The 13,074-nt window shown below is 35.1% G+C and overlaps 1 protein-coding gene across 2 annotated transcripts in view; it reads right to left on the bottom strand.

Annotated features, from left to right (window-relative positions):
• CUL5 (cullin 5) overlaps positions 1-2,787 on the bottom strand; it is a 2,346,971-nt gene extending 2,344,184 nt beyond the window's left edge. Inside the window, exon 1 of one of the 2 annotated variants that reach the window (XM_044072614.1) lies at positions 2,420-2,787. In XM_044072614.1, the coding sequence (XP_043928549.1) occupies positions 2,420-2,443 (24 nt within the window). In that variant the 5' untranslated portion in view covers positions 2,444-2,787. The remainder of the gene's footprint in view (positions 1-2,419) is intronic. The other variant, XM_044072615.1, reaches the window with a different exon arrangement.
• Positions 2,788-13,074: the final 10,287 nt, after the last annotated feature.

Here is a 13,074-nt window from a genome sequence, read left to right as displayed (position 1 = left end):
GATGTATAAACTTTTATGACAATACAAAATCAAACACCAAAAATTCATCTAAATGAAGATATGTCAAAGGTCTAGCTGTGTTGTTATCATTAACAGACGGTTTACTCTTGCTGAAAATGTTAAGTCCAACAGTAAATGCCACAAGGCAGACAGAATTTCTTAGTATAAACAAGTATCACATCCAACTTGAAAACCAAGAATGCTTACAGCTAATACCTACTTCTTCAAAGTACAATTAAGTTCACAGAAATACACAATATCTATTATTTGCACTCACTTTATTCTAACCACACATACCCACAACTCTGCCAAACCACAGTGACAAAAGTTCATGAGACTCCCAGACCACATGTGTAAAAATGGGGGAAAAGGGTTATGGATGGACAGATATCCAGTGCCTTTTACTCTCCAGATAATACTTTCCAGAACTTCCTTTATCATCTTTTAATGTATTGCAGCTACACACATTTTAGTAAATCTACTAATCAAATCATTTTATTAAATTAATAAAGACCCTTTTCAATTATTACCCAGCTTAAAAGGCAAAACAATAGCATGCAAACTTACATACAAATGTACATTGCATTTACTTGCTTCTCTTTACAGGAAAAGCCCAACTGGGTGTTTTCAGAGGCCCAGGGAAAAAGCTCCAGAAAAGTACATTAAAATAAAACATTCAATACACAAGTGTAGCATTTTTTTATATTGAATAGGCGATAACATGCTGAAAATATGCAAGTGGTTTTAGGTAGAATTTTTACATAGTCAGAAGATGGATGGCATATAGGCAAAGGTCAGACAGAAATGTACATCAACAGGACATACACCATATGGTTTGAAAGACTAGATTTAGCAGTGATCAGACAAGAGATAATAGCATGATATAACCCTATTTACAGAATACCAAGGAGGATGTTTATAGTAGCGACCCAGCTACAGAAGATTGTTTATGGTAGTGATCTAATTAGAGAAAATATTTCACTATCAGTGAAAGAGGTTATGTCCATATATAAAAGGTGAGTACAGTCAAATTTAGTACTGGACACAGGCAAGACAGAGGCCTTAATCTAGGAAGACAGAATCAAGTAGTCTTTTGTACAATCCAACAGCTGGACAGCCTGATGTAATCTCATACAAGTCGAGCAGTGTAGCAGATATATGGGAACAATATGCATAGTGAACACTTTAATTACAAGGTTAGTTTTACCCTGTTGATAACACACTGAAGGTTTTACATAAACCATGATGGGCACAGGATTCTGTTGTCATAAATGTAGATGCAGTTGTCAGCGTTTGTAGATGGTGTCAAACATATACATTTTGTTACTACACAATGTAAAATTCTCAAAGCACGGGGCATTATCATTTTATTTTAATCATAACATGTTAAGGACTGTGCAATACAACACAAGATAGTACTACAAGTATGGGGCTCCAAATAGAAAAAGGTACTTAAAATGTGTCGCACAGAAGGATGTGAGCTGTGTATACAAGCTGAGGATATAGGAAAGCATGACATAAGAATTAACCAGGCGACTGTGCACGTTTTTTTTTATTATTTTTATTCTTGTAATACCCAGCAATGTAATCAGTAAAATAACATGTTTACTATAAACAGTAACATGGAATACTTTTATTACAAGATAACCCAAAGCCCATTATGTATCTTTAAACATCTGCCTGCAAGCCTCTTAAAATCTTAGCTCAGACTCCGTAATTAAGCTAGATTCTGTAAAGTTACAACTCTACTATTCATTGAATGGCAACAAGGACTGAAACGTCAAACAACAACAAAAAGTAATATGACGTACTGCAGCTGCATATATGGGTTATCAAAGAATGGCAACTCTTCACCAACGGACCGCAGAAAGAAGGGGGAGCAATGACAGACCACTACACTCGGAATTTTTGTACACATCTAGTACAGCCAGACAGTGCTTCCGTGACATTCAAGAAAAATGTTAATGATCACAATTAGCAGAACACAGAAAAACACTAATGCAGTTAAAACAATTCTACTAGGACTTCAAGCTATCTGCTTCTGACCTGAGGGGGAAAAAGAAATTAGCAGATAAATAAGCCTGCTCCGGGAGTAAAATCAAATACCGTCAGGATACATGACAGCAAAAAAAAAAAAAAAAAACATTTAACAGACACAGTCTTAACACCACTTTTCTATACAGCACCAGCAACAGGCCCCCACTTTAATCACATAAATAAGTTTTCTACACAAGCCCGGTTGTCCCCGTGAATAGTAGCACTCAGCTATATCACTTCATATCAAAACAAGACAATCAGAAAGTAGTAATCAGTGAAGAACATTTATCAACGCAGACCGAAACTCAGCAATTATGTTTAAAAACATCTAGGACCTATTCTGACCTGGACTGAAGTAAACAGAATACAGCTGATTTCATACCTTTAACAAATTAGAAGTCGCCATGTTCACTTAACTTGGCCCCAGCGGCCAATATCGCGATATCTGGCCGTTCTTTCAGCTTACCATAAGTTGCATAGAACGGTGGAATCCTTTATGTCCATGCATAAATAACTTGGTGTATTAATACTACAGTGGTAAGGTTTACATTGCAACTGTCAACTTTAAAACTATGCCAGACAGAAGGGTGTTGGTTTATAACAGCATTCAATAATTATTTGTGACTCTGAAATCAGCAACTGACCTTTACATCACACTTCGACTGCTATCTACTTTCAGTCACTGCTACTAAACTTAGCTCACCAACATCAACCCCATACAAGGCCGAGTCACATGATACAGACACAGTATAGAGACGTTATCTAGTAAGAGTGCTGTTTTGTACTAAGTAGAACATTTGATTAGCTATTTCTCCCTCTGCTGTTCGGAAGGCAGTTCCGTTGCAATGTATGTGCCTCTGGCTGTTAGTCTCATTTAAGTGACTAAGCATTTATTTATCTTTTTTTTTTTTTTTTTTACGAGTTCGGGTGGGAAGTGGGACGTGGGACTATAAGCACTTAGGTTTAGTTGAGCTCACGTGAGTCATATCTACAGGAGTTTATAGAAGTAACAGCAAACAACATCAAACAATTAGTTGAAGTTGTAGGACAAATTACAATGATTCAAGCACTAACAAGCTGCATTTTTGAGTTACTTGAATGATATTCATATTAAGAATAGGAGGCACAATTCAGCAAACTTAGATGTCGATCTACAGTCGAGCATTAATTAGCATTGCCAAGATAAACAGATCTCTGTATCAGTAAACACTTTTTTAAATTAGAAGCGGTATTGTGATTTCACGGTAGAAATTTTATTTAAAATGTTGATTTTTTCCGTTCTTGTTTCAGATTGTGAATACATTTGCAAAGTTATATTTAATAGCTCTCAAATCTGCAACGTGTGTGTTTTTGTGGCATTTATTTGCAAACAAAGAGAGAGAAGGTAAAGAAACAAATGTATGGGATGTGTAATTAAAATGTAAAGAGTAATTTTATACAACTACAGAAAGACCTACTTGTTTGCGTATCTACTACCCCCTTTTCTCATTTTTGCACATGGGGTTTGGGGTATCAGTGTCACTTAATCACTGACAGTCATATATAGCCAATGTTCACAGCGCCAGGTGGCTAGCCTAGCCCATGCCAAGTCATAAATGAGTTTGAGCCAGGAAGCGAAGGGGGCCATAAAAACGCAATTACAAAACTGTTTAAAAATGAGGTAGCTGGAGAAAACAGTCCGTAGGATGCACATTAAAAAAATCTTAGACTGTCTAGGGCTAGAAATGACCTGTTTTCTCTCAGTCAAATATATATATATATAGTGAAATGATACTCCATTTCTTAACTTGTTGATTATTTGCCAATGTGGTAATTGCAGTCTTATTTTCTGTGTGAATGCAACCGTTTACTTCCTTTGTTAAAAAGTCTTGATTTACTATTGTATTTCCATTATTAGTTAAGTTCTGTATTTGTATACGATTTCTATGTTTGGAGCTTTTCTCCTCTGCCGAAAAAGGGCTTCTTGGAAGCCCAGTCAGACTAATACGGTTAACAAATGTCAAATAATTGCTTTTTGAATGTAGACTAATCTTCCTTCGCTAAAAAGTGGGGAATTAGTTTAACAATTTTATACAGGCATTGAAAGAGTGTAGAATGAATATCAAGCTGGATGAGGGCAGTGGGTGAAGTTTTTAACTCCTTTGCAATGCATGTAATTTTATTTTATAAACTTACTGATGTTGATTGTTTAAGTTATGCTAAAGTTAGAAGTATTTACTTGCATATTTTAAACTAAACCCAGAAATACATATAGAACATGTTTAGAGAATAAAGATGAAAGACAAGTGATTTTGTAAATGAACATATGACAGAAATCATCTTCTATTTTCATAGAAGGGTGACTGGATGTAAGATCATCACATTTGAATTGGTTGTAAATCTTTCACTGGGAACATTCCCTCAATATTCCAGCTGAGGACTTGAGAATTTGGTCTGTAGATTAGGAGTATAACATTGCTGAGGATAAGGAGAGGAAGAGGACTTTCATCTCCATAGCAGTTTGCCACTGAAAAATAGAGGGTACCCAGCATTGCACATGGGTATAAGGGAACCCATGGGGGCTGCCTAAGTTATCACAGCAGGGTCTAGAGGAAAAGGAGGAGCACAAGTTCTGGGATACAGTCAGGTCTATGGGTTGAATGTAATAAGTAAACAAAGGGGGCATGTACAGTATCAGTGTCCACTGAGACAAGATGAAAAATAAAGATCTCAGGAAACCGCAAGTAGGGATAAGCACTATGATACTAGAGGGTGGGGTGGGGACAACTGCTGTACTAAACTACCTCAGAGGTCTGTATTGTACACTGGTGGAAGGGAAGGAGATAGTTGCTAAGATGGACATATCTTTGTACATCACTATTGCTAAGCTTGTAGTGGTTAAAAATGGAGCAACACCTGCCCAAACAGTCCCCCTCAGTTAGGGAACTAGGAGGGACACCTTTTCATGTACCTTGGGCAGCATTTCACTGGACTAAGAAGGAGGGCAAGTGAGCAAGCAAGTAGCTACTGTATGTAAGGATATCCATGCAAATGTAATAGAGAATTAGTTAATTCATTACCTTCGGTGTATATAGTTATATGCAGCCATGCATGGAGGTAAATGCACAGGGATGGCGGTAGTAGTACTGAGGCTTGGCTGGAGCCCATACCTTAAACCTGGACTGGTGATGTGGCTACTTCATTGGGGAAACCTGGTCAGTAGCAGTGATCTAGTAACTGAGCCACAGCAGGAGAAAGGTACCAGGCTCCCCTTGGGAGGGATTACTTTAAGAGAAGAGCTAGGGGGTAGTAGTAAGCTAAGATTTAAAGCAACCCCTGGCAAAAGATACCAGGCTTCCTTTGGAAGGGAAGCTGGGAGAGTCAGCAAGAAAGAGTTGAAGCAGACTTGTTCGTTGCCTTTTCCTGAAAGGTGCAGGAAGCTGCTCTGCTGTGCAGATGTTGAGAGTTAGATTAAGTGGTGTTTTAACTCCAGTTTACACCAAAGAAGTAGAAAAGTACTTTTATTCATTTGTACTTAATATCATCTACGGTTTTCTGCATGAAAAGTGTTATTTTATCTATTTTTATTTCACTTTTCATCAGTTTAGTTGTGGAGCCAAATCTAATGATTTATTTATAGTTGCCTGACTGTTAGTACTGCTAAGAGATTTGTATTGTGGTAGTGTTTTACTGCCTTTTTTTCTCTGTAAATTCCATTTATACAAATTTTACAGTTGATACCAGTTTTGGTCTAAGTATGTAAGTCATCTATGAGTTAGTAGTGGAATGTTAAGATGTTAAACTTATTTTTTGCTATTTCTGAATATTTGGCAGTATTAGCTGGAGCCATAGATGTTTTTCATTGGCTATTTCATTTGCCTTGTTTGTTTATACTGCATGAAGTGCCACTTGTTTGTCATCTTAATCTGAAGACTGCAGGAAGCTGTGCTCTTCTGCAGTTGTGCAGAATTAGTAACAGTGGTGTTTTTAACTCCATTTTACACAAAAGAAGCAGAAAAGTACTTGCATTCATCTACATCATCACTTGTGTGTTATGTCTTCTACATAAAAAGTGTTATTTTATCAAATTTTATTGTATTTACCATTTGTTTTATTGTGAAGCATAATGCACTGATTGATTTACAGTCACGTGATTATTTTAAATACCTTTAATGAATTATCGCTTAAGACATAGGCAAACACACATGTATATAAAAGAAAACAAACTATATTAAAATTTTCCCAGTTGCAGATGTTATACATCACATATATTCTTTAATACAGTTATCCTCAATCCAACATTACACAAATTGATCAATTTCTGCCTTTTTTTAAACCTCACTCATCATCCAGAACATTATTTTGCATGTATTGTTCCCACAATTTCCATTTTTTTTCTGTGCAATTTGCTCCTCTCCTTTTCTAAATATCCCACTAATAGTTCTTTTATTTCTATTACAATATTAATACTTCAGAGCTGGTTTAGAATTTGATTTCCATTTTCAAGTAATTGCTTTTTTGACAGCCACCAGAATTAAGCTTAACAAGGCCTTACAATGTCGAGGCAATTCAGACCCAGTATTAAAGTTCAAAAAATTATTTCCTTAGCTACGTCCATTTGCTCACAAAGTATTTCTGTCAGAGTAGTCTATAGGGAATTTTTAAAGTCTGCCAACTCATTGCACTCCCAAATCATATGTTCCCAGTTACCTCTTTCTTCCCCATCACAGCTCCAACATTTGACATCTACCTGAGGAAAAATTATTTGGAGTGTTATTGGGGTATAAAATTACCTATGCAAGCACTTCCAAGCAAAAATCATTAATCTTCTAGACTTTGTTGCGTATTGGGGAACCATATATATATATATATATATATATATATATATATATATATGTGTGTGTCTGTGTCCTTCAATTGTTTCCTTGTGAATTGCTTATCCAGTCTCCCTTTCCAATCTTTTCTAACTTCCTCTGACTGATTTCTATAGCTATCTTGCAATCTTTTATATGTCCTGCTAATTATCCCTTTTATAACAACTGCTTCTGTTCTAGATTCAACAAAAAACTTTACCAGAGCAGGGCTTTCACTTAAGATTCCCTTATCCCTTTCTTTTTGCCTATACTATGATATTAATCCCTTGATAGGGAAGGCAGAATGTAGCCTGCAGTCCAAATATCTTCTTGGCCTCTTCCCATTCTGTTACGTTTCTCTGTTTAGTTGTTTGCTTCAAATATCTTGGTTCCTTTGGCAGTTTTCTCCAGTAAATTCCATTCCCTAGTGCCTGTTCTTCGTACCTCTACTTGCAGTCATCCCTATCGGCAAAAATCTCCTTTCTCCATTCTCATGCTAGCTTACTTCTTGTAGTACTTTCTGCTACATTATGAATATAATATTATGTATGGCTGTTATTTTCTATAGCAATCTGCATGCGAAATCCCACTCTTTCCATATTTCTTGAATTTCCCACCTTTTCATCATCATTCTTTTCCACTTTAAATTATAACTTTTTGCTTGTGTTGTGTGTATGAACCTTCACTGAATAGCTCTAAAATATCCATTCAAATCAAGTAATGCTAAATCACCTTATTCTACTGAAAGGATCAGCTAATACAACAAGACCATTGTCCCCCCCCAAATAAAATCCTTCAACTCTTTATTAATTATTGCCCACAACTTCTCCTCTGGTTGATAAAAATATGCCTGATCTGTATGTAAAACTAAAGGTACTAAAAGCATTTTCACTGCTTGTGTCATGCTGACCATATTCAAAAGCAACATCATCTATTTTCTCAGTTTTGTATTATCTTTTTAGCCCCCCCCCATATCTTTAGCTGTCATAACATAATCCTTTTTAGTCCATACTCCTAAATACTTCATTTTATTGTGTTTCAGTAAATATGGACATTGCTGAACCAATTCATGTGTGGGTACATAGATTATACTATCTTCATTATTTTTTTTATCCAGAAAGGAAATGAAACTGTTGCAAAATGTTCCACAGCACTGAGATGTCCTTTTTCTGTTTTTATCAGGTACAAAATAATATTGTCTGCAAATAAAGCCATGCTTTCTTGATCACCATCTCTTATTTTCTTTGCCAGTGGCTTTAAATATAATTCAAATAATAAAGGGGAAGGAGGACACCCCTGCCTGGTTACTCGGTTCAGACACAACTTATTAGAGAGGAACCCTTCAATTTTAATTTTTGCTTCCAATCTCCAATATATTCTCCCAATTAACAATAGTATTATAACAGTAATACTTGTTGTGTCAAGGAATGCAAATGATTCCATCACCTTACACATAAAATTCTAGCTTACTCTGTCAAATGCTTTCTTTGCATCAAGAACCACCACCAATAGTGGTGTCCTCTTACATTCTGCTTCCCCCTAGACCATCATTGTTCTATTAATGTTGTCAAATGTTTGCCTCCCCATCACAAAACCACATTGATCCATACCTATCAATTGTGGCAACACCGTTGCCATTCTTTTAGCTATTATGGACATAAACACTTTATAATCATGATTTAAAAGTGCAATAGACTTGTGTGAAGCTGAGTCTGATGGGACTTTACCATATTTAGCACTCCATAGTTGCTTCTCTTCTTATGTGAGATTCTTCTTATTCTGCAATACTTTAACCTTTGTCATCCTATCTAAATAATTCTAGTTACTTAAGCTTAACTCTTTTTCTTTTATTTCTGCCCTATTTTTAAACCTCACTTTCATTTTATCCAACACAGTAGCTGTAAATCTGAAGTACTTTCTATCTTCCCTAATAACTCTTGAAAAATGTCCATACCCCATTCCTTAAAATTCTCTCTGTTTAACAGGTGGGGAAACGCTAGTGTCTCTTTTTTACTTCATTAACCTGTATTTTTATCTTGATTGTTACTGGCACATGATCTGAAATGTATCTTGAAGCTTTATGTTAAATGCACATGTTCTTGTAAAGTATAATTTCTGTCTAGTCTATCAAGTTATTGTACCTTGGGAAATAATATGTAAATTCTCTCTGAATCTCTACTACTGAATTAACATCTTCCTTACCAAATACTTTCATAAATTTCTTCAGAAATCTACCCTCTTTCTTATAGTATCCCTTTTAGGTCTCCCATATACATCCTCACTGTTGCAAATCAAGTTCCATTCCACACACATGCACACACACACACACACACACACACACACACACACACATATATATATATATATATATATATATATATATATATATATATATATATTCCTTGCTGAAAGCTAATTATTTCTCCCCAAATTTTCTTAATCTCCATAATAACAGTTTTAGATGCAATATAAATACATGCCAGTGTAATCCTCCTGTCTTGCTAGTAGCCCCTTACTACCACAAATGTACCATTATTATCTTTCTTTCCTCTTCTATCACTATTGAAGCTCCTCTGGCAGTTAGTATAAGCACTCCTCTTTTCCTTTGTCCCTGATATTCTGCTGTATAGCCAGCCTAAAATCCTTTCGTTATCAATTTCACACATTCTCTTCTTTCCAAATGTCTCCTGTAGCATTGCTGTTTGCAGTTTCTTAATATAATTTAATACTCTTACTTTTTATCTGCATCATTGAGGCCATTCACGTTCCTAAATAATATGGATAGTGTACCTGTTATGATAAGACATTATTATACCCACCTATTATACATGCCTGTTTTTTTTTAAATGTCTATTTTCAGCTTTTGTGTTACATGCACCCACTAACATTTGGCACATTGATCCGTTATGCAGTTGTTTGATGTCATCTGCATTTGAACGTATGGAACATTTTACAAGACTTTTTATTTTAATGAAAAATCTCAAAAAAAAAAACACCTCTCCAGAATACCCCTTAACACATTAACTTAAAACAAACACACAAAACTAGTTACATCTTCAAATAATGAAGATTAACCCTCCTGATAGGAACAATTTTCCAAAATCAGCAGCTGCACCCAAGGGTATTACCTAACCTAAAATAAGATTATCCATTGTAAAAGTAACAGCCTGTGCTCCTACGTACACTAATTTCTGTCGGTTCTTGTCTTATCTTTATTCCCCTCCAAGATGTGAAAAACAGCTTGAATGCTTTCAGAGAATATTAACTTTTAGACTTAAGAAAAAAGTGCACTAACTATCTTTAAACAAAACTAAAATATACACTGTTCTAGTGAATGCTTTGAGGCGTTCATGTACCAGGAAAACTATCTCGTACTCACTTCTAATACTTTCACAGTTTTATTTTAACAAGCTGTTTGCCCTTGTACCTTTTTAATTTTATGTTTCTTTCAGCAAACAACATCCAGAGCTGTCAAGATTTATTGTCTGGCTGTGTAGTCAGCTTATTTTTCATGGAAACAAGAAAAGAATGTACAACTGCAGCAGTTGCATACTTTTCAGTTCACACTGAACATTTATTTGATAAAGGAAAACTTTCCATTAAATTCACACTGTACTCTTATTCTTATAACACACACAATTAAAAAAGAAACTGATTAGATTAAGTCAAGGGTATTAATTCAGACACTTACCTATGGAAAAGTAAGAGAAAACATCTGAGTTCTACATATATTATAATCAGTTAATACAACCCCATCCCCCATTCCAACAGCCCAAGATTACAGCATACTAACTTGAACATGCTTCTTTTTCCATTGCAATGGCTACATTTTTTAAAACTAAAAAGAAAACAAGTGTTTGTTTGATTTAGTATCTTTATCACAATAAACTGATTATATTAAGCAAAGGGTATTAATCCAGACACTTGCCTATGGAAAAGTAAGAGAAAGCATCTGAGTTCTGCATATATTATAATCACTTTATACACCCCATCCCCCATTCCAACAGCCCAAGATTAAAGCATACTAACTTGAACATACTTTTTTTTCACACTGCAATGCCTACATTTCTTAAAACTAAAAAAAACAAGTACTTGTTTGCTTTAGTATCTTTATCACATATAACAATCACTGAAAATGCTTTGCTATATAAATTGCTTTTTATGTCATAAAAGGTTTTATACAAATACTGTTAAGAATAAAAATGTTTTACTTAGTTATTCTTTTTTTTTTCTATTTTCCTTTTAGTATCCTTCCAAATATTAATGACATCAAGTTTAACAGAGTTAACAAAAGTCCAATTTTCTCAGGCAGTTAAATTCATATTTCACAAATGGGATTGATGCTTTATAGTCTCACACTTATTCACTAATTTCAGTGTTGCTGGTCTTCTTAATTTCCAACTCAGTCTCCCAACCTCACACTTTGGTTCAAGTCCACAATACTGACAATTCTTCTAGTGAATTCTTGTGCTTTTTATGTCTGTCAAGCATTTTCCCTTGGAACGTTGGAAAAGGTTTCATTGGCAAAGTCACTCTCTGGGATTTATTATCAGAAAAATGCGAAGCAGTCCCCTTTTGTTTGATGGCTTACTTTTTTGTTGGACAGACTTTTGTATTTCCTCCTTATCCTGCTCCGCATCAAAACTGACTTTAATCCTCCAGGAAAAATATTCTGAAGACAGCTGGATATAGCAGCTTGAATCCTACACCTGCCGGTTAACATTTCTTGATTGCTGGGATAAACTTGCTTCTCTTCTGCCCGGTGTACAGTGAATAATCATTTTCCACAAAAACTCTACTGTCTCCAGTTTTTAATATTTTGTCCTTCTGCCACGGTTTTGTCAAGATCAACTCTTTCTTCTGGTATGATTGCATCTTTACTAATACATTTCTTGACTGCTTTCTCATGGCCAGGTTTGGAGCATATACACAATGTGCCCTTTCAATTAGCAAATCCTGCTGGGGAGTACCAGTCCAGTTGCTTATTTGTGCTTTCATAAAATTAATGCATTCTGTTTCTTCCAGTTTCTCTGGTACAATAGAAAATCTCTGTGTCCTTTCGACTAACTCTGCAATTTTCGAAAAAGCTTTTCTTCAGCAGTCTCATACTCAGCCAGCCTTTTCTTAATTTCAGCCTCTGATTTTGCAGTTTTATCAGTTCATCTGAATAGCTGTTCAGAGCTCCTTCCATTTTCCAGCCTTTTGTTATTTAAGCTGATATACTTGTGACAATGTGAAGTATTGCCAGCTATGCTAGGAGAAGTAGGGCAGCAGATGTGTAACATGCCAGCGCAGCTAGCTGTAATTTTAGTAAAGAATTATATGTTATTTGAATATCAAACTAACTTGTACAGATGCTTGTGTTGAAAATGTACTTGTAAAGTTGCTTGTGTTAAAAATGTATCAGTGTGCCCTGCTGGAAAGAAAATAAATGTATGTGCATTATTGTAACTGTTTATATGTTACAGTTGAAAAACACTGGAACCACCACAATGCTTAAAATCAAACAATTCTTATTTAATTGAGTAAAAACAAGCGCTTTCACGCACAGTAATCGTGCGCTTCATCAGGTTACAAAATTTAAAACTTAAAACATTCCTTATATACAAAAAGTCAAAATATTAACAAACAATCAATCAAGCAATTTAGGTCAAATCATTGAGTCAGCTTATTAACTATTTAGAAAATACTGCCCATAAAAGGTAGAACAGGAAACCATCAAGATGTTGGCAAACAGTCAATCAGGCAATGGTGTCAAATCATTAAGTCAGCTTATTAACTAGATAGGAAATACTGCCCATAAAAGGTAGAACAGGAAACCATCAAGATGTTAGCAAACAGTCAATCAGGCAATGGTGTCAAATCATTAAGACAGCTTATTAACTAGATAGGAAATACTGCCCATGAAAGGTAAAGCAGGAAACCATGCTGATGTATCCATTTTCATTCAAAGTGTGTTATGTGGATAAAAAGCTTTAAAGATTATATTTAAAATCTATTGACAAGATCTATTTTCCTAAATGTAACTACTTATCATAACCATTATAAACTAATAACATTAAAGTAAGATAAATGCTACATATGTCAATAATAAGTCTTCTATTAAATATGTATAAGGAAATCTAGCAACCATTTATAAAGCAGATAAACAAATAGAAGAGAAAAGGAAAAAGCAAATAAAAGACGGAAGAGAAAAGGAAAGAAA

Source organism: Protopterus annectens, chromosome 5.part0 (genome assembly GCF_019279795.1).
Source record: "Protopterus annectens isolate FY-2018-M chromosome 5.part0, PAN1.0, whole genome shotgun sequence".
NCBI lineage: Eukaryota > Metazoa > Chordata > Ceratodontiformes > Protopteridae > Protopterus > Protopterus annectens.
Note: the sequence above shows the minus strand (reverse complement) of the source record. Positions and strands in the feature narration are given on the sequence as shown.